The following is a 22,472-nucleotide window of genomic DNA, read 5'->3' as shown; positions in this document are numbered from 1 at the left end:
TGTTTGCTCAGTATTAAGAGGTTAGTTATCTCTGAAGTAGTTTTATTACCAGAATTGATAGCTGTTTTAGCATAAAGCAAACTGAAAGCCACACGAGCACAAGTCGTTTACTGACTATTAGCAAATGGAAGGTCAGTTTGAACTGTGTTCAATTTGATTTGTCTTTTGCTCAGTCATCTTGAAAATAGCCCATCTGCAGTTGGTTCTAACGATCCTATTTAACAGGTTTGCTGCAACACCAGTCATACTATTGTCAGTGTTAGAGATGTCACAGTATTGCTGATTACAGCTGTTTACTTATCCAAATGATTTTCCTTTGTCCTGAGTTTATAAAGTCGAATGTGTCTTAGCAAAATAACTTGTAGATTAAAAATGTATTCTCTTTCAGACTCTCTACACATACCCAGAGAACTGGCGGGCCTTCAAGGCCCAAATCGCAGCTCAGTACAGCGGCGCTCGCCTCAAAGTTGCCAGCAGCTCTCCTGCCTTCACCTTCGGGCAGACAAACCGCACCCCTGCCTTCCTTAACAACTTTCCTTTAGGCAAGGTGAGTGGAAACTGGTTGAAGGAGTCCCAGGTTGCATGAAGCAATCTAGGTTAAGCTTTCCAACTTTTATTATTGTATAGCTAACATGTTTGGTCACTTGCTTCTCTGAATTTCAAAGCGTTCAAATTTAACTTGTATTTTGTTACTGTGTGTAGGTGCCTGCCTACCAGGGAGATGATGGTTTCTGTCTGTTTGAGAGTAATGCCATTGCTCACTATTGTAAGTCTGAACCGCATGTTTATTGTTGTAAATTGTTTGTGAACAGTTCAGTTGTTATTCAGACACACCTGTCAACAAGAGACATTTGATTGAAAAGCAGTCATAACTGGTAAATGTCCTGGCATATTTGCTGCTTCAGTGTTTGTGTCATTTACTGTCTGAACCTCTGGTTATTAGGGTTGGGCAATATTGGCAAAAAAAATTATCACAATTAATTGTGGTATTTAGCCGATGACAATTAATCCCCCAGAGTCCCTGGACACCCTTATATCCTAGTCACATGACCAATTTATAGGGAGAAAATTGGCTCTTCGTAAAAATCTGTTCCAAATTGTGTCAAAATTACAGACTTCAGGCTGTACATCAAACTTTAAATTGTGTTAATAGATAAATAAATTACACAACTTTTTTTAATGTTGGTCACAATCAGAGAGGAGCACCAAGCGGTTAGTCTGCCTGGTGGCATTAATCTTATTAATTGTCAAGTGCCAAAAATTAATCGATTTAATGTTTTTCTGACGATTAATTGCACACGATACGATTATGCCCAACCCTACTGGTTATGTCGATTTGGGGGATAAAGGGGCAAATGCTTTGAACATCTTGTGATCACAGTTTGGTTAGTCAAAATTGTTTTTTTGTTTTTTTTGTCACTTCAATAGAAAACAAATCCAAATATTATTAGTTTATTTCTTCATCATCAGTGAAAAAATAAAAAAAATAATTAAAATAATAATAAAGGATAGAAAATGTTGTATGTGTGTGTTGAATTTTTTGTGGCCTGACCTTTTTTATGAATTAATGCTTTTTATTCTGAAACAAATTCCTCATTCGATTGGAAAAGTTGTTCCATATATTATCGAACAGTTTTGGTATAAATGACCTAATTGGCTTCAATTAATATCTAACCTTGTAATTCCAGTGAGCAATGAAGCCCTGCGTGGTGCCACTCCTCAGGCTGCTGCTCAAGTACTGCAGTGGGTTAGCTTTGCTGACTCAGAGATCATCCCTCCAGCCAGCGCGTGGGTCTTCCCCACTCTGGGAATCATGCAGTTCAACAAGCAGGTATGCAGCTCTGCATGTTTCTTATAATTAAAAGAAAAATACCAATTGATGTTTTAGTAGTGATAGAACGTGGGCTGTAGGTCTGAGTGCAATGCATTTTGTATTTGTGCAAAGTAGTTAATTTTTTTCCTTGGTCTGTACAGGCAACAGAGCAGGCCAAGGAGGACATCAAGAAGGTTCTTGGGGTCCTGAACCAACACCTGAACACCCGCACCTTCCTCGTAGGGGAGAGGGTCAGCCTTGCTGACATCACTGTGGTCTGCTCCATGCTCTGGCTTTTCAAACAGGTTCGACACTCGTAGAGCAGCCAAGCTGTGCTGTTGGCTGCTCACCTGAGCACTGTTAACATTGCTCACATCATTTATTTACAATCTATTGTGCTATTTAAATCAGGATGTGCCCCACGAGGATCTGACATCTGTTTGTTTTGCAGGTCTTGGAGCCTTCCTTCCGTCAGCCTTATCAAAATGTGACACGCTGGTTTGTCACCTGTGTTAACCAGCCCCAGTTCAAGGCTGTCCTTGGAGAAGTCAAACTCTGTGAAAAGATGGCTCAGTTTGATGGTGAGTCACCAGCAATGAAATCAGAGGAGGTACATTACCTAAAGGATGGTTACAAATCCAAAAGACAAGCAGTTGTATAAATAAATAAAACAGATGCCTTTTTGTTTTCAGGCCCTTGCCTGACAATGGTTTCAAATAAGTGATTGCAACATTTCTTTGAATAAGAAGTAACTTTGTTCTGTTCCTCCAGCCAAGAAGTTTGCTGAGATGCAGCCCAAGAAAGAGGCCCCTGCCAAGAAAGAAAAGGGAGGAAAAGAGGCAGCCAAGCCCCAGGAGAAGAAAGAAAAGAAAAAGGAGGAGAAGAAGCCTGATCCAGAGGAGGAAATGGATGACTGTGATGCTGTTTTGGCTGCAGAACCCAAAGCCAAGGACCCCTTTGCACACCTTCCAAAGAGGTAAAGATCTCTATTTAAGAAGCCACAGTGTGTTTTAGGTTCTCATCTTTTAAAAAGCATTAATTGTACATTCTAAAATGGTCTTCTGCAAGTTCTAGTTACAATTATTATTCTCTGTTCATTAAACTTATTAAATTACTTCCACTTGATAAGAGTTCTGGGTTCACAAATAAAGCCCAGTCTGAAAAGCAACCAAACTCTTAAAGGTGCTCTAACAACTCAAATTATGAAGTGGGTCTGTTTAGCTAAATTAGTTGAATGACAGCTCATCACCTTAGTGTCTTTAGGCTCTTGCTACATTTTCTAAGCAGTATTGCTGGACTGTGCATCCTTCATTGTCTTCACCTTGTATATACTGACAGAACATTAATGACTGGATCTTTTCTCCTAAAGCTCGTTTGTCATGGATGAGTTCAAGAGAAAGTATTCCAACGAGGACACCTTGACAGTGGCTCTTCCCCACTTCTGGGAGAACTTTGACCGTGAGGGGTACTCCATCTGGTATGGGCAGTACAAATACCCAGAGGAGCTCACACTAACCTTCAAGAGCTGCAACCTTATTACAGGTGAGACTCAACCTAAACACTGCCATCTAAAAAAAAAAAATCTAAGCTTTATGAGCTTCCATTAGAGAATAATTCCAGGTAACTTGGATTCATGTATTGTTGGTTTGGAGTTGAAATGCTGGCTTAGGTGACTGTCATTTCGACAAAAGCTCTTGTTTTCAGAACAACACAAGTATTCAGTTTTGACTTGAGTTATAAATTTAGTTACAAATTTGACTCCGTTTAGAGGTAACACATTCTTTTCCTCCCTTCTGATTCTAAAGTAGTTGTACAGAGGAGTCCGATATGAACAGTTGAAGGCTGGATGCAGGTCTCATCAATGAAGTTTAACCATAAATGTTGTTTGAAGTACTGTATTAGTCTTAAAGAAAATTTTGTTACACAATACATTTGCACTAATACCTCTGGTTTTAGTTTCAGGGTTGACATTTCTGTCGAATTGAATTGTGAACTAAAAGGCAATTGATTGGCTTATTTTTAATGATGTTTAAACTTGTAGAATCATTTCTAAGTAGTTGAGACCCTAAAATTAATATTTTTGGATTCTGTTTTTACTCTACTTTTACTGGACTACAGTTTAATTTAAAGTGTCCCCTGTCTTTGGGCAAGGCGATGTCCTGTGGTGGCATTAAGTCTTAATCTGACAGGGGAAGAAAAACTCAAGACCCAAATTCATCCCAGTCATCTCTGAATCAGTGAGTAAAGACTGGTTCATATTGAGGTCACATGAGCCAAAGTGCCAAAAATGTCTTGCTGGACAGAAATGCCCTGCAGTCACTTTAGTTTTTGTCACATTTTAGACTAACATAAATTTAGTTTACAATAAGCATTTTGGAAACTAGGCTGCAGTTTGTTACATTATTTTTCTCAAACACCCTAACTGTTTTATGCAGGCATGTTCCAGCGCCTGGACAAACTGAGGAAGAATGCCTTTGCCAGTGTCATCTTGTTTGGCACCAACAATGACAGCAGCATCTCTGGTCTTTGGGTCTTCAGGGGGCAAGAACTGGCCTTCACTGTAAGTATATAAAAGGACTTTGTGTATTCAGTATTAAATCTTTGGAATCTCGCTGCAAAACCTTCCTGAAAAACATTTAAAGTGGCACCGGCACAATTAAAACAATGATAACAGTAGAAAAACAAATAAATGGAAGCTGCTGGGGCAATGGGAAATGTTTAAAAAGCCATTATAGCCTGTTAAGCACACAATTTAATGGTGATGAAAGACACTGGCACATTTGTAGAGATTTCTAGAAAATTGATTAAAAGAAAACACAAAGGCAGCATAGACTCCATTTTAAATTTATTCTGGGTGTAATGAAACAGTTAAGTTTTCTTTGCTATATATTTTTCTTCAACATAAACAAACATGAGAATTTGTTATTGAGTGTAAAGGGTTTAAAATCAGTGTCCCCTGTCATTGGGCAAGGCAGTGTCCTCTCATGGCACCAAGTCTTAATCTGACAGGGGAAGAGAAAGTAAAGGCCATATTCATCCCAGTCAACTCTGTTAAAGTGAGTAAAAGGCTGGTTCATGCTGTGGCCACAAATACATTTCTGAAATTGGGTAGTGTCATCATGTGCTTGTAGTTTAGGAGTTTTGACGTCATGCGTTTGCTGCCAGGGGCCACGCCGCCTTTTGATTTTGTTCTACAAAAATTCATTTATTGCGCCTAATCATAAGAACCGTTGGATTTTATGTTCTAGTTGTTGCTGTGGGCAGATGTAACAATTAGTAAAATCTTGATTCATCTGCTTTAACCCTTGACTGAACAGCATTGCTGTAAATTCCACAGCAAGGAATGTGATGTTATCCACTATTTGCATCAGTTTGTTTTTCACTACGTGCCGTAGTACAGTGAACAAATATTTTGGAAACATTCTCCCGCAAATTCTTTTCATACATGGTTTATTTTCCTTAGTCCACATTTGATAACGTGATGATTGAGCTCCTTCAGTAGAGTGAAGTGCAGTGTGTAATCTAATGTATGCTTTTCATTCTGACTCTTTATTTACCTTCTAGCTGTCTGAAGACTGGCAGATTGACTATGAATCATATGACTGGCGGAAGTTGAATCCAGACAGCGAGGAGTGCAAGACCATGGTAAAGGAGTACTTTGCATGGGAAGGAGAATTCAAGCATGTGGGGAAACCTTTCAACCAGGGCAAGATCTTCAAGTAAAAGGACTGCAAGGCGGTTGAACAAAGGCACTTTGTGCTCCTCCCCTCTGACACTTAAAACTATAGACTTTCAGCCACATGTGCTTACTTTGCTGCAAAAAATGACTTTGGAGGTGTTTGAAGACGAGTGATTAATGTCTCGGTGGCCCCAAAACTGGTTTTCTGTTTTTGACCTGCGAAATAAAGCGTTTCCCTCAATGCCATGTAAGTGATATTTGTTGCGTCTAACCTCATTGTTAAAGTATTCATTGGTTTGGTATGTGAATGTGTTTTCCCCCCCAAATTTCAGTGTGCACGTTCCTTTTGAGTCAGCCGACCGGTGACCCAAATAGTGACGTGGAGCCTCTGAAATGGACCACAGGACTTTAGCTGTTGGGAGGAAATGTCTCTATCAGCGTGCTTCATTGTGTTCTTTAAACCGCTGACAACAATGTGCAAAATACTAGAAATCACTTCTGACACGATCATTCAGCTGCTTCACTGACGATTCATCATATTTGGATCTTAGCAACAAATCAACTTTGTTTAGCTGAGTCACAGTTTAGTTGCTGGATCTAAACATAACATTCAGCTAATGTCTCAGCTGAACTAGCCTCTCACCTGGGCAGTCAGACGAAGGCAAGCTTATGTCATAAACCTGAGTTCTCCATTTGACCAGAAATAGATTTATGAAAAAACTGAACACAAGTTCTAGCTTAAAACTAAACTTAGCTCAAGCAGGAAATTTGTGTTTGGTAGATTTATTTAATGCTTTTTTGGCAATAAATCTTACCATATTAATTACCTTAATTGCACCTTTTAGGTACCAGAAGCTCAAAAATGGTGTCAATAGCAACAAACTTACATTTGGCAGAGATTTGGCAAATACTTCATGTGTGCAGCCCACGAATGCATGTTCCTTACAAATGTGGCACCATGAAAAAGGGAAATCAGGCATATTGTCAAGAAGCATTGTTACAACAAAGAAATAAACTGCCAAACAAATTTCCGTAGTATTTGTGCCAAGTAGAGTTTAATGCAGTGATATGAAAAATATTTTAAGAGCAGCTTTACAACTACAAAAACCTTAAGATAAAATGAGTAAAGTTTGAAGTACTATGACTACAATTTCAAGTTAATGTTTCACTTCTGACAATTCAATGTCCAGCCTTATAAAACTTCTAAGTACTACATTTAATAGAATCCTTCATTTTTATTTGCAGTACTCTGTTCTCCCCTCAGAGGGCAGCCAGAGACTTCATGTTGGAATGTGTAAAATGACTCCCATCCAACAAACTGCGTAGATGAAAATGTGGTCTTTAAAGGAAAGGTTCTTGTTTTGAATTGAAGGTAATGGTTCTAAAATGTACTAACTGCAACATCAAGTACATGAACTTTATCAAATAACTTTATTTTTACCTGTATTGTCCCGCAAAGCAGTTTACCTCGGAAATATTTACACACAGGCGTGAACTTCTTTTCATAGATCTTTTAAAACATCCGCAGAGCTTGAAGCTTTGTGATGTGCTTGACCACTGCAGTCACAAGTTTTAGCAAAAAAGTACACACAGTCTAGGACATGCAAATTTTAGAGTTTTCTTTTTTAGTTTGAGAGGAGATTTAAAAGCGAGTGGTTTGGCCACACCCTGCTCAAATCCTGAAACAAACTGTTTCAGAACTCGCTTCTGCAAGTTGCAGTCCCTTAAGAGGAAGAAGAAATGTTTTCCAATCCTCCCTGGATTGACTGAATGCCAAAAACATTGTTTTTTCCCTTTTGTGTGGATTACGGATACATAAATGTTGTCAGAGTTAATGCTGGGCAGACAAAGCTCTTGACACACCCAACAAACCATATGAAACAGTTTGCTGTAAACCGTTCCCACACCTGCTTCCTGGCCTCTTGTTTCTTCAGTTTAATTCTTTGTTTGCCGTAGCTGCAGGTAAAAAGGAGCACCTGGACCAACCCACACATTAAACTCTGTTTTTAGTTCACGTTATCGTTCGAGCAACTGTACAGTTTAAATATAAGCACGGCGATTTGCTAAATAATCTGCTTAAATTCTAAAAGTTTAGGAGCTTTTGGGAGGATTTTGTGGCTTTTGTCTGAGTCAGACGTCCACACGCGGACGTGTTAGTTGCTAAAGGGAGGACTCTCATCTCAGAGTGAGTCAGATTGGTCATTTTTTCCTACTTACTAAGCATGATTCAGGACCGTTTTGGCATCTCCTGCCATGGTGTTGAATCAGGGCAGCCATTTTAGTTTGTTCTGTGGTCTCATGGAAATCAGAAAATGGAAATGTTCCCACAACAGTCAAGTCCTTGAACACATGACTCACCCATCCTGTGGATCAGTGAGGGCTGTAACTTGAGCAAACAACTTCGCCTTCAGTATTGCGGCAGTTTCAACAAAGCAGGAGGATAACCCTTAGATTGCTCAGAGAGCTGCTGTTGCAAAACGTGTTCCTCGTGCAATCAAATATCTCACTAACGTGGGCATTAAGTTTGGATATTATTCCTAGGCAAGTTTCTTGYGCTTGAAGCAATGTCAATTCTGTATACAATGTCCTTCCGGATCTTTCTAATGAGAAACTTCATATTTAAAAAGGCAAAGCTAAGAACAATGAAGCAATCTCATGCCAACAGCAACATTCTTTTCCCCGGTTCTGCCAGCCATCTTTTTCTGGTTTTGTTTTTCTATTGACCGCACACCCACTACTTATTCCTTCCACTTGTGCTCTCGGGACATTCTTCGACGTCCTTCCACGAGGAAGGTGGTGGGAGGTGCGGGAGGTCTTAAAAGTAGTTGCAGCAACATGGGAGTGCTGGTGAGGGCTGAACAGAGAGAGAAGCTGTTTTGTTCAGCCACACAAGGACCCTGTGTGGCTGTCAGGCCTCAGTAGGAGCTTTAGGCATGGTACGCATGTGCTGAGCATCTGGTGGTGCTGGGGCGCATCTGGAAAAGGGAGAGGAAGCCGACGAAACGACAACATAAAAAAAGAGGAGTGTCAGGGACTGCATTTGAACAACTTTTTAAAAAGTAAAACTAAACATCGATGCTAAAGCTACGGACGCTTTCATGTTTTTATAGGACATTAAAATTAGGAATCAATCAAAGGTGCTCACATCTTCAAATGTGTTTCTTACGTGCATTTTCCTCGTCCCCACCAAAAGGCGAAGGTCGAAGATGTCTTTGTCCATGTTTGCGAGCTTCATCGCATGTCTGTTAGCAAAAAAAAATCTCAGGAACCACTGAACAAATTTTATTGAAACGTGCAGAAACAGCTCACTGAATGCACTACAACTGATTAACCTTTGGATTGAACTTGATTCAAGATGGCTGCCACAACCAACTGACCTTAAAACAACACATAAATGACTCAAACTCAGTAAATCATATGGATATTGTTTTAAAATTTGGTGTGGTAGTAGCTGAAACTGATCCTCATAATATAATCTGAGTGCTAACAGGTTTGCCATGGTCTTTGTTTAAAATGTTGGTGTTAAGAGTCAGTTATTTCATAAACCATTGGGGTTATTTTAATGAACCTTTCATGAAATAATCATTGGATGTACCTTTATGACTCAGAATAACTCCCACAAATACCTGACTTTAGAAAATACAGTGGCTATGATACAGTCATTCTGATATTGTTCTAATATTTAGTGATTGTAGCTAAATGTCATTCACTACACCCTCCAACTGTTACTTATTGTACAAAATCTTTGTTTAATGGGAACATATGCAAAAATCCACTTTTTGGATGTTAGATGCATTTTGTTGCATACTTGGAGTCTCTACGAGTGCAGAATATTGGATTATTTTTAGTTTCTCCCTGTGCTTTTTTATATTCTACAGGTCCCCAAAAATAGCATTTTGTGATAAAGTTCATTATTTTCTGTAATGTTCTGATAAACATTAAACTTTTATATATTTTAGATTCGTTGCACACCAACTGAAGTAGTTCAAGCCTTTTATTGTTTTAATATTGATGATTTTTGGCAAAAAAGTAAAGAAAAACCAAAAATCCCTATCTCAAAAAATTAGCATATCATGAAAAGGTTCTCTAAACGACTTATTAACCTAATCAGAATCAATGAATTAACTCTAAACCCTGAGGAAGATTGTGGGCCGATCCCAGACCTTGGGGAACCTGCGGAAGCAGTGGACTGAGTCTGGAGTACAAACTTCCAGAGCCACCGTGCACTGGCGTGTGCAGGAAATGGGCTATAGGTGCTGCATTCATTTTACGAATCTTTGCATCCACATCAAATTTCCATTAAATGGTTGTTCTGGCAGAAATATGATGTTCCTGCTGAAAGTGTCCTAATCTGCTCTGTGAAGGCTGCTGCTGTTATTTGTGCCTGCAAATAAGCACAGGATTTATGTAAATAAGTTTAGTGGAAAATTAAATCTGGGAAATAAATTGTTTTAAACCCTGAAAGGAAAGGAAGAAGCGGGTATAGATGAAATTGTTTTAAAATAGTTTTTGCATAAACTGTTATAAAATGTTTGTGATTAGAGTTACAGATCATTTGGGTCTTAGCTCCTTTTAGACTAGCTGTTAGCTTGGTAACCTGGTCAGATTTAAACTCTATTTCTCCAAAGTGAGGTCAAAGAGCTATCTACAAGTAAAATGTTATTAGTTCCTAAGTCTACAGGTTTTTCATTTGAAAGTTTAATGTATTCTGTTAGTCTCTTTGGCATTCCAGCTCTGTCACAGTTGAAAATTTAGTATGTATTTAATGCAAGTTCTAGACAGGAAAAAAAAGGTAGTTGTTTTTCAAACACTAACATCACGCATTCCAAAAGGAATGACAAGATTGCCGCTAGACTTGTGCGCACACACAGACAGAGCGTTGTGGAGACAAGTCATAACGGAAAACTTAAGAGAGTGTTACTGTTTTCAGTTGGTTTGAGGGACGTCTTCACATGGACACAAAAACACGGACACTGAAACCACACATGTGCGCTCCCACCCTCATCATATCTTTATGGGGATCCCTTGAGCTTCAAGCCATTCTTAGACTCAGAACATTTCAGCAAAACAGATCCGTCAAAATCTGAGAGTTGCCTGACCTTACATACTCTGTTGCATTTTAAGACACAGCTAGGGACGCAGATGCTTAATAGGAGCGAGTATAAATTCATATTTGGTGTTAGCTTTGAAAAATTAACTTGAACATTTCTTCCCATTAGAGTATTTAAAGGGTGTGAGCTGAACTTCTTTTCTTTTTTTTCTGTTTTTTTTTTTCTGGCAATGAAACGCAGCCAAGTAATTCAGAGCTGGAATGGAATGAGAAAGGTCAAAGGTGAGTCTACTGAGGGAAATAGTTGAAGAAGGCAGGGAGTGAGAAGGTGGGGTTCTATCAACAAGCAAAAACATGGGCGTACAACGCCTGGAGGTAGTGCCCATCAGCTGAGGCCATCGTAGCCGTTTAGGGATCACTAAATAGTTTCTTTCTGATGAGTTTTTATTGCCCTGGAAGTGGGACTGTGAGTGTGAGAATGGAGGCAAAGTACGTGACATGAGGGAAGAGAGGAGTAAAAAGCAGGGGGAAAAACAGACAGCCCCTGCTCTTTGGGGCATGAAACCCCATATGTGCCTTTGGCTCATGTTACTAGAAAGTGGAGGTGGGGCATGTTGTCTAACTAAAACAAAACTCTAACAATGCTCTGCCATTACTTAATACCCAGAATCAAAAAAACATTGATTATTGTTTTTTAAAACAATGAAGATTTGTACAAAAAAATCCCTGATTTTCCATCTAGCATGAATGCAACCCTGCAAAGCTGGTAACTATTTGGCTAAATTACTGAAAACAAAAGAATTTTCTCAGAATTGTGATTTGGGCGTGTCCTAAATCTTTGATACAATACCTCACAGCCTTTTCTCCCACAACACAAGCGGCACAAGTACACCTGGCTTAGGTTACTTCCCTGCAGGAGGTTGAATAGATGAATTGCTGCAATGTTCTGTGAAGAAAGAGTCAGTCCCATCTGGGTGAGCAGTCTGAACAAACAGGTACCCCCAGCCTGATTTCATGTGTTGACTTGCTACCCTGAGACTTAACTGCAGTGTTGGGACATTTATAGCTACGAAAGGAATGTGCAACTCAGGAACACATCTGTCTGTTGACAAAGTTCTGCAGCAGATGGGGATGTCACAAGAAGGAGAAACATCTTATCAGACCATTTTTTTTGGATCAATAGTTCTGAGCAGGTATTGATTGTGACGTAATGGATTTTAAAGTCAATTGCAAACACTAATGGTACACAAGCTACAAGTGGGTCAAATAGATGACGTTCTTCTGCGAGGAACAATGTTGAAAACAAAAGCGCATAAAAGGCCCAGCATTCCTTGAAAGAACATGTAGTGCCTGCTGCTTTTCATGCCAGCGTTTGAAACAAAAATCCTCTTATGCTTAGATGGAATGGAGTTCTTTTGGATCAAATCTTGTATAGTAACTTTGTGCACAATCTCGTGCAATATTGTAATAACCTGTGACGTGATGGCACTCAGAAAAAGTGTTGAAGAGGATACTTCTGCTCTGCTCTGTATAACTGGCCATTTTTGTGTGTTTTTGTCTAGCATGTTAAGCGTCACGTGCAATGCTTGAAATATGAATTGGGAATGACTTTAAGCTACGAATGATAATAATTTATTTGAATGGTTTTGTTATTTTCCTTATTTTTTATTGTTTACAAAATATTTTCACAAATATTTCGTATGATTGTGTCCTTTGGTTTTTCTGTTGCATTCAAGGAGGTTCTATAGAACAGCCTGAGTGCTCAGAAACCAGGTGACCGTGTGATCGGCTGGTGAAGCTAACGGCTAACGCAAAACGTCAAGAGTCTGGATTTCTCATTACTGTACATGTTGACAACAGAGCAGAAAAAAAGGACTGACAATGTAGAAATCATAAAAACTATTAATAATGATATTAACCCAATTATTAATTGTATTTTACAGTTTATATAATCTATCTAATGTTTTAAATAATGCCAGAAAAGCTGTTTGTGTTATGGATTTATTAACAGAAGATAAACAGTAAAACGTCTCATTTTACAACACAAGTCAGCAGATTTGATCTTATTTAGCTCAATGTGATCTGAGCAGACCATAATGTAACAGTTTAAAATTAAAATAATCTTATAAAGTCGATGTAATCACTGTTATTTATCGAACTGGTTAGCAGATATTAGCTTGTGGAGCGTATATAAAGAGTGTAGCACTGTTGAATCATGCTACAATTTAACACAAACTATTAAATATTACAGCTGATTTTTCCTCTGATTAATATTTAGACCTACAGAGTGTAAAATATTATTATAAATGTAAATATTTTTAGGTTTCTGTTAGAGGAACCTGACCTGTTGAGAAGATGGTTTGCTGATAGAGACAAGTTTCATCCTATAATCAGAGAACATTTTCTAACTGTTGACTGGTAAATATAAATATTATTATTTTTTATGACAGTAAGACGAATTAATAAATATACTTTATTACTAGCTGAAGTCATCATTTTTCARATAGTTACAGGCTGACTTCAGGTCTGGTTTAGATCATTACTTGTAAATTATATATATTTTCTGGTATAAATCTGCTGTTTTACATGATTGTTGAATGAAATTAACATAGTTACTAATTTATTGTAAAAATATGACAGATAATCTGTGAAACAGATCCAGTTCAGCTGCTGTTTATCTATTAGTTTCTATAGTGGCTGTGAGCCGATGCCCTTTTTGGTCTCTGTTTCTGCTCCTCCATGTTGTCACAGACGCTACCAGTGGACGGTATGGGCGGGGCTCAGTCTAGTGATCTATATATTTAAGTCTATGGTTGCATCAGTTTGGTTATACTGTGAATGAGGACGCCACATCAATATACAGTGCCTGGCCACTACTTGGATTTAACCAAGCAAATAGGTACGAGCCTCCTATTGGATAATTACTGCATGGGTGATTATCTGTCATCTGGCAACAAACGATTTAACCCCAACTTGTGCAATGAGTTACTTCTCAATTCTTAAACAACCACGTCGAATGCCACATCCCCTGGTAGTGGAAAAGATGTCTGTCTGTTTGAGAATGGTCACATAATTGGCATCAAGCAGATAAAACATCAAAGGAGCTTGCAGAAACTACTTTAATTGGGTTAAGAACTGTCCAATGGAAGAAGGTAATGTGGTATGATGAGTCCAGATTTATCCTGTTCCAGAGTGATGGAGACATCAGGGTAAGAAGAGAGGCAGGTGAAGTGATGTACCCATCATGCCTAATGCCTACTGTACAAGCCTGTGGGGGTTGCTGCAGTTGGTCAGGTCTAGGTTCAGCAACAGTTTGTACTCAAAGAGTGAGGTCAGCTGACTGAATATACTGAATGACCAGGTTATTCCATCAATAGATTTTTTCTTACCTTATGACACGACCATATTCCAAGATGACAATGCCAGGGTTCATGGGACTGGAATGAAAGAGTGCTTCAGGGAGCATCAGACATCACTTTCATACATGGATTGGCTCCATAGAGTCCATTGAGAATCTTTGGGATGTGCTGGAGAAGGCTTAGTGCAGCGATCAGACTCTACCATCATCAATGCAAAAATCTTGGTGAAAAATCAATACAACATTGGATGGAAATAAATCTTGTGACATTGCAGAAGATCATCGAACCAATGCCGCAGTGAATGCGTGTCATAATCAAAGCTAAAAGTGATCCAAAGTAATGTTAGTGTGTGCAACCATTAGTGTACTTCTGAGTTTAAAATGAATACATAAATTACTCTAATGTCTTGTATTCTTTTTGAAGCAGTTACTTAAATTACACCCATTTTTAGAGTTACCAAACATATTAGGTGTGTTTGTACAAAGTATCAGATCAGTATTGCAGATACCAGCCTGAGTTTTACTCGGTATGAGAATCGGAAAGGAAATAGGTGTTATTGACATCACTAACATTCATGTTGGGTTGCCTTCAGGCCCAGGCCTCCCTTGCAAAAGAGACCTGTGATCTCACTGGGATTAGCCTGGTTAAACAAAGGCTAATAAATAAATATTGATCGCCTTTTGTCTCTTATGACACACATTTTGTCTGGCTTTTCTGAATATGTTTGATCTTTCCACAACATGCAGAGCAGCTTGGGTAAACATTTGGGGCATGATGTTGTTTTTGTAGCTTTAGTGGAGGAAAAAAAAAGATGAGCTGTTGTTCTTGAAGCACAAGACCTGAGGCATAAAAGATGTGCTGTTTCATGAGACTGTTTGTTGAGACAACTGGCCAACAGTTACCAAAAATTTCTGTACTCTGACTGTGCAACGCTGCAGCAACGGCAAGATCAAACCTGTGGAAGGCGTTCCAGCGTTCAGAACGAGTCGTAAAAACAGAGAGGTTGAGCARAGAACAGATCCAAACTATGTGCCACAAAGTAGACCAAAGTTGCTTTTACTGTAAAACTGCTCTGAGGCACGTGATATTTATCCTTACACACATTGGGCATTGCTATGGAAACATTCATGTCCTCTTGCTTATTATGTTGCCACGGCAGCCATCCCAGAATAGTCTCTCTTTTGGTTCCTTCCTGGCGTTCGTGACTCACTCGCAAGCTGAAGTGGAAACCACAGCGCAATCTGCGTCTCATTCCCATTTTTTTTCTTTTTTTTCAGTCACATTTGTTTCTGTTCAAACGAGGCAGCTTGCCTTTCTGAGTCATGAGCATATGCTCATGTGTACGCAGGATGTGTGTGTACGGGTATGCGGGGGAACGCGTTCTGTGGGGAATTCCTGAAGATAAACAATGATGTGTTACTATGGTAATGAGAAATATCATGCGGTGTGACCCGTGTGCTGTGAGATAGTGTATCTTAAGTACTGCATGCTGTCATTAGCAGCCTGGGGTTTCTTTGTAGTTGTAATCTCTTCATGGATACCCTCTGCTCTTAATGGTTACTTTGGGTCCACTTTGTTATGACAAGCCCCAGCCTGTGGCCTGCTTACTCACAGGCTTGCAGAGCCAGGCTCAGACAAAATCACATATTTTGCTGTACGCAGTTCTACAAAGTTTCTGTAAAATTCATATTTATTTATAAAAGAAAAAAGGAACATATTTTTATGATGTGATGATGATCATGGGACATGATAACCGGGGGGTTACATTCCACGATCAACCTAATTTGCCATGAAGATCTAGTTAAAAGTGCTTAATCAAATTTAGTGAAATGAAATTGGAGCCCTGTGATAGACTGTTTGTCCCAGTTTCCTTTTTGTGTCAGCTTCGGTTCTGTGCGATTTTGTACAGAAAAAAATTAAAAATACAGGTTGAAAGATGACACCAAGAGAATTTTTTTTCAATGTTCCCAGTCCCACTTTAGCAATGAAAAAATGTTGATGAAAAAAAGGCAAAAAGGCTGTGATTTTTACTTGCTCAATCGAGTTTGAATACATCGAAATAATTTGAATAGTAAAAGGGAAACGAGATTCTAGTACTGCTTGATTACTCGTCAGCAAGTGTAAGAATACCCATTTCCGTGCATGTGTTCTGCTAGTTAATTATATTGAGCAGGAAGCAAGCAAAGTGCATGTTTTTTATAGTAATATCAAATGACACCATCAAAATATTTGACAGCATAACTAACAAAAATAGAATCAGCATGCTGTCGAGTAGTTTCCTTTGGCTGTACTGGACTCTTAAAAAACAATGCATCAGAGTGAAGGATTTCTGTTTGAAGGAAACAATTCAAAACAATTTGACACTAAAGAGCAGATGCACACAATTACTGTGAAGCTTAGCACGATTTAGGATTGAACAAATATAAATATAGGAGTGAAAAAATACATAATTACACAAAAATAGATTTTAAGGAAAGTCTCAAATGCAATATATGGATTTCTACAAATGATTAACTTTTGAAGTCAACCTGATTTAAAATATGGCAACAAATATGCAAAAAATGTGCAAAAAATACTGAATGGAATGGTGAAGTAATAGGGTTGACTCCAACTTGGTACAGTATGGTTGTATCTGAGAGTAATCCTTTAAACATACTCTTAGCTCCAAACTGTGCAAGATCTTTATGTAAAACTTTGGCACACATTGCATTATCACAACCCCTGTCAAAAGTATGGAATCACCAGTGTTGGATGAGCATTCATTCAGACATTTCATTCTGTAAAACAAACTCAGATCAAAAACATGATACAATAATAAGGTCATTCCAAAGTGCAACTTGTTGGCTTTCAGGAACACTCAAAGAAATGAAGAGGAAACATTGTGGAAGTCAGTGAATGTTACTTTTATTGACCAAGCACGGAAAAAAATATGGAATTACTCAATTCTGAGGAAAAAAGTATGGAATCACTCAAATTGGAGGTAGAAAATAAGGACACACCCAGTCAGTTTCCTTTCCCTAAATGGTCACCTGCCTCAGATTAGATCTGCTCGTTAGTCTGCAGTTAAAAACACCTGCAGTCATGAAACCTTGGAGGGCTGCTGGACAAAGTGGAGTGGCAAGAACCATGRCTCCAACAAGAGAAATGTCTCTTGAAACAAAAGTGGTGGTGGTTAAATTCTTCTATCAATGCACAAGTTTACACTGACATTTTGGACAGTTTTCTCATCCCTTCAATTGAACAGATGTTTGGAGGTGATGAAATAATTTTCCAAGATGACAATGCATCATGCCATGGGGCAAAAACAGTGAAGGCATTCCTTGGAGAATGACACATTCAGTCGATGTCATGGCCTGCAAATAGTCCAGATCTCAACCCAATTGAAAACCTGTGGTGGAAATTGAAAAAAAAAAGGTCCACAAGAAGGCTCTGACCTGCAAAACTGATCTGGCAACTGCTATCTAAGAGAAATGGCACCAAATTGATGAAGAATACTGTTTGTCACTCATCAAGTCCATGCCTCAGAGACTGCAAGCCGTTATAAAAGCCAAAGGTGGTGCAACTAAATACTAGTGATGTGTTTTGAATGGACTTTTGTTTATCTGTTTTTCATGATTCCATACTTTTGTCCTCAGAATTGAGTGATTCTATACATTACTATTCATACGATACATTCCTTCAAGGAATGTTACTTTAATTTTTTTTGAGAAGTGATCATAAAAGTTTGAAGCGGCAGTTTGTACAAAGGTCAGGAAAATATTTTAGAAATGATTTACTGTGATCGTAACTTGTCTCGTTGACTTGGACTTGAAAGTAAACAGGTTTAAGTTAWATGTGTTTATGTTTTTTTTATTGTGCCAAGTCACAAGAGAGAGAGAAATTMATCCCTGGATGCTATAGAGAACACAAACCCAGGTCCAGTTCAGATTCAGATTCATTCCAATTTAAATAACCAGGATAAGTAGAAACATGTTTCAAAACTAAAAATAACTAGCTCAGGTCAGTCACGTAGAGTGGTGGAAAAATCCGACTGCCATCATTTGACAAATTATCCAGGGTGTCACAATGAAGTGAGGTCATGGTTGTTTGCATTTTGGTTTTCATTTCAGTGCTGAAAGTAGGGTATTCTGTTAAAAGCGAGGCAGTAACGAGTCCGGTATCAGCACATGAGAGACAGATGAGCTTTTGTCTAGTTTGTGCAGGTCTTACTCTTAAGTATGTGTTTTCACATCAAAGTGCTGCTATTTTGAAATTACTATAATCTCTCAGACAGCATGGATTTATATGCAACGTCTTGTAACTGTGCCATCCTCTCGCAAATTCTGCTGGGCTTCCATCTTAATAATAATTTCAAAGTTGGCAAATAATTTCAATAGAGTGGATGAATCCATCACAAACGGGTTACCTGGAAACATGCGGGGCACGGAGCAAATGCTCAGGTTAAACCTTTCCTTCTGCTCTGTCCTTTTAAGCAATTTCTTATCACTTTGTATTTAAACTGAAAGTACAGCTTAGAGACATTTCAAAGCTTACATGTAGAGCAAAACCTAAAAATAAACATATCGTGCGGCACAGTTGACTATCAAATTGTTTAGTTCCTGTTTTGGTGCTTGCCATACAAGAATAAGAAGCCTGTGGTCACCTATTATTAGGGCAGAAGTACCGGATGCCCCACCTCTTGCTTTTTCTGCAGTTTTATGTGAAGTCAGTTACAACTAAATATGCAATACATGTATGTAAAATACATCACTTGGTATTTGGAAAGCGAGGACTGTCTACAAACACTATTCATGGGAGGGTGCTCACCTCAGATTGTGCAATCTGAGATGAGGCTCCACTCATCGTTGCATCATCTCGTTTATCTCCCTAACGTTTGAACAGGAAATACATAAATTCACTAATTCTCAAAATGATTAATTGATAAAATGATTGACCTGACTAGAATCAAGCAAAAAATTTGCATTTATTTCAATTTTTTTGTCACTTTTATGATGACAGATGCTTGGCTGGCCTCCCCTGATCCACAGTAAATTTCCAAATGTAATCATTTTTGTTTTAAGATGAAGATAAATTTTAAAGTGCCTAATATATATTGATAATACATGTATGCATGCGTGACAGACTGACAACTCAAACTAATCACGTGAGATTTTTTTAAGTAAGACGGAAACAATCTGATTTAAAAACATCAAGTTACTGGCTGCTATACAATATATAACTTTAACCAGATTACTAATGCTAATAAAAATACAATAAAATGTTCCTTTTTTCAAGTCTTGTGACATTATTTTAATCTTGTTCTATCAGGAAGAAATAGAGGCTGTTATCTTTGCTGCAGAAAGTACAGATAGGAATCATGGTTATAAAAAACAATATGTTGCACAACTGCCATGGAGAAAAAAATTAACGTGTAAACAAACGTGAAATGTGATTTAAAATATAAAGTTGAGGTAATTTACTTACTAAAAACTTCAACACTCATTTTAGGGAAAAAAAAAAACACTTTTTCTTCTCTGTATACCAGTAACTTCAGTGCAGCTGAATCAGTTAGAATTTGTGGCATTTATTTGCAATAAACTCAATCAAAATTTTTAGATGACACAGTAAAATTGAAAATGGAAAAGAACATTTCATTTTGAGCCAACCCATCAGTTCTGSTTTTGTTTTAGTTTTGAACACATTTTGAAAAAGGTGCTTGATACATATTTTGAGAGTTACAAGTGGATGTACCGACATTCTGGTTATTATTGCACAGTTTAATTTTTGTGGAAGTAAGAGTGAACATTTTGTATTGGAATAACTAGCTCTGGAAATGGCGTCTCATAAAGTGAACTCTGAAAATAGCAGTTTGAGTACTCAGGCTGTTTTTTATTTGTGCCGTTTCCCTTTTGCCTCTTGTCTTTTTACTCTTTTTTCCACAATAGTGCATTCATTCAACAAAAACCTTTCCTTCGGCATTCTTCGGCTCTGACAATGCCTCTTTCACAATGTTTACACGACCGCGTCTTCAGCACTGACTAGATTAACACTCGWCAACCAAATAAACAAGGATGAATTGTGTGGAAAGAAAATCTGATAAAGCTAAGAAAACCTCCGGTTTGTGGGTTGATTTTCTGTTTTTGACTGCCGGAAACAGGTTTGCGAACGACAAGACTGATTTTCATTTCTAATATTTGACCAGCATTTCAAATGACGCAAAAACGACCAGTTTCAGTGTATGCTTTAAACTCATCTTTGAATTTTCTTTACCTAAAAGACATTTTTGCAGATAGTTCCTTTCTTTCTTTTTCCAGACATGCCATAAATAAATGACTCAGCTACTTACCACACCAACGTTTTGCTAAACAGCAGTGAAACAGAGTTCTAACCCTTTTGTGTTAGCTAAGACTGAACAGCTACAGTAGCCATCTTGAATCAGGTTCAAGATCAAACACATGCATCTTCACATACAGGCAATTGCATAATCACCCACCTTCCATGGCAGCCGGCCAGAAATAAAGAAATAAACATGTGTCACAGTTGGTTGGAACCTGTAGAGAAAATACAAAGAGAAAACGTAATGAARTGAAAGGAAGAGCAAACCTTGAGTTCTCTAACATGTTTGGAATAAACAGTTCTATTGGATTTCATGTGCTTTCAAATGATCTCAGTGACTCATACAAAAAGACTTTTAGCCCAGAACACTGCTTGCATTGTCTGGAAATAATTTTACATGAAAAGCATGGCATTTTATAACTAGCCCACTATGCACCACTATAAAACATTTTTTTTTTTGTTTTGGCAAGTTCTTAAACTCTGTCTTTAAAGCAGTTAAGAACTTCTGGTGAAAAAGAGGAATGTGGTTTAAAGACAACAATCCAATCTGTTCTTTGTGTCTGATTAAACCTGTATTACACAACCCTGTGCGCACACCCATTTGGGTGTTGTGCCAAACAGTTGCTTCAGGAGATCTAATTAAATCCGTTGTCATCACTTCCAGGTGTTGTTTGATCGTGTTACAAAATAACTTTTTTTTAATATGTCCAGTGCTACTTCCCTTATCCTCTGGGACACATCAATAACACAGTCGTGCACATGCACCCGTGCAAACGTACATCCAACGATCCTTGGCCATTTAATCCTCTGATTCTAGTCTCCTCTGCAGTCTGRGCTGCCCTGTTTTCATTGTAGTCCTGGGCAGTGACTCATCCTGCGTCTGAGCCAAGCTGTTTGTGCTGGTTCACACCAACTGACACACCTATGACCAGGAAACACACCCATTGCCACATATCCTTGTATTCAACCGGAGTAGCTACAAAACAGGGACGGAGTGAGGGGGGGGGGTGGTGGGGGGATCAGTTTGTGAAAAAAAAGGCAAAACATGCGGCGTGCTTCCTTCACGTTTCAGTTTATCTGCGACAAATGAAGTAAAACGTTGTCGTAAACCTGCTTTTGATTCTCAGATTGTAATGGAGCTACAACCTTTCAACGCCTGCTGGAAAGTTGTTAAATGGCAAACAGTTTGGACAGGAATCCTGCTGTTTACATGTGGACACATCACACAAGTTGTCCCACAGAAAGCAGTGTTTGCTGTAAGCCGAAACTCTTCAAAAGCAACAGGAGCCTCACCTCAGTGGCAAAAAAAAAAAAAAAAAAGAGCGCAGCAAACCTGCACGGTGCTGGGTGCACATGTGCAGTAACAGGACATTCCAGAAGACATTCCCTGGTTAAAAAAATGAATTATTGTCAATAAAAATTTAATTATTGTCAAAAAGTTGTTTATTCCTGATCATGTCACCCAAAGGTGAGAGCAATATTAGTTTTGCTTGTGCCTCTGACTGCATGTTTGTCTGCACTGTTAGCAAAATGTCATGATAACTGGATGGATTTTAATAAAACTTTCAGAAAATAATCATTTCAAGTACAACAATAGCTAATCATTCTTAGAATACATAAAAAAATATTTGGAAAAATTTGGTGTGGTAGTAGCTGCCAGTCATTCACAACACATACTCCAAAYGCTAACAMGTTATTTTTATTTTTTTTACTCAACCACTGTTTATTTGAAACACAGCTACAGTCCAAACACCGTGGAAACATCCAGAAACCACTGGAGTTCCTCATGATCTTTGCTCATATGCCACATGGCTGGAACTTTTCCACTTTTATCTCAGAGTGCGTGCAGGTGTGTGGTTCTGTTCCTGCACGCACAAACAATGGCTTTTCTTTTCGCGGCAGAGCTGCAGCCTGTACTTTTCGGGGACAAACTGAAGCCTAAGTTGTCTCCTTCCAGGGCGGCGAAAAAGCGGCAGCATTAAGAATATACGCACGCACACACACACACACACACACACACACACACACACACACACACACACACACACACACACACACACGTACGAGTGTGCACGCCACACCCTGTTCATTCCCCACAAAGCGGCACGGCTACTTCCTCGACTCCTGTTCCTCGCCGTGTCGCTTTGCTGTTTCACCTCAGCGAACACGGGTGTGACACGGAAAAAGACAAACAAGTTGTTTTAAAGATGTCCAAAAMCAATGCGAAAAGTGAGAGATATACGACACACGATCACA

The 22,472-nt window shown here is 38.6% G+C and overlaps 1 protein-coding gene across 1 annotated transcript; it reads left to right on the top strand.

Annotated features, from left to right (window-relative positions):
• Positions 1 to 373: 373 nt before the first annotated feature.
• Positions 374 to 5,738, top strand: eef1g (eukaryotic translation elongation factor 1 gamma; the record flags this gene model as incomplete). Its single annotated transcript, XM_014006502.1, has 9 exons — positions 374 to 547; positions 703 to 766; positions 1,689 to 1,831; positions 1,975 to 2,118; positions 2,265 to 2,394; positions 2,585 to 2,789; positions 3,183 to 3,355; positions 4,249 to 4,373; positions 5,378 to 5,738. Coding segments are annotated over 9 exons (1,317 nt in total), but the record flags the coding sequence as incomplete, so codon positions are not given.
• Between the last annotated feature and the right edge of the window lie 16,734 nt (positions 5,739 to 22,472).

Source organism: Austrofundulus limnaeus, unplaced genomic scaffold (genome assembly GCF_001266775.1).
Source record: "Austrofundulus limnaeus strain Quisiro unplaced genomic scaffold, Austrofundulus_limnaeus-1.0 Scaffold1, whole genome shotgun sequence".
NCBI lineage: Eukaryota > Metazoa > Chordata > Actinopteri > Cyprinodontiformes > Rivulidae > Austrofundulus > Austrofundulus limnaeus.
Note: the sequence above shows the minus strand (reverse complement) of the source record. Positions and strands in the feature narration are given on the sequence as shown.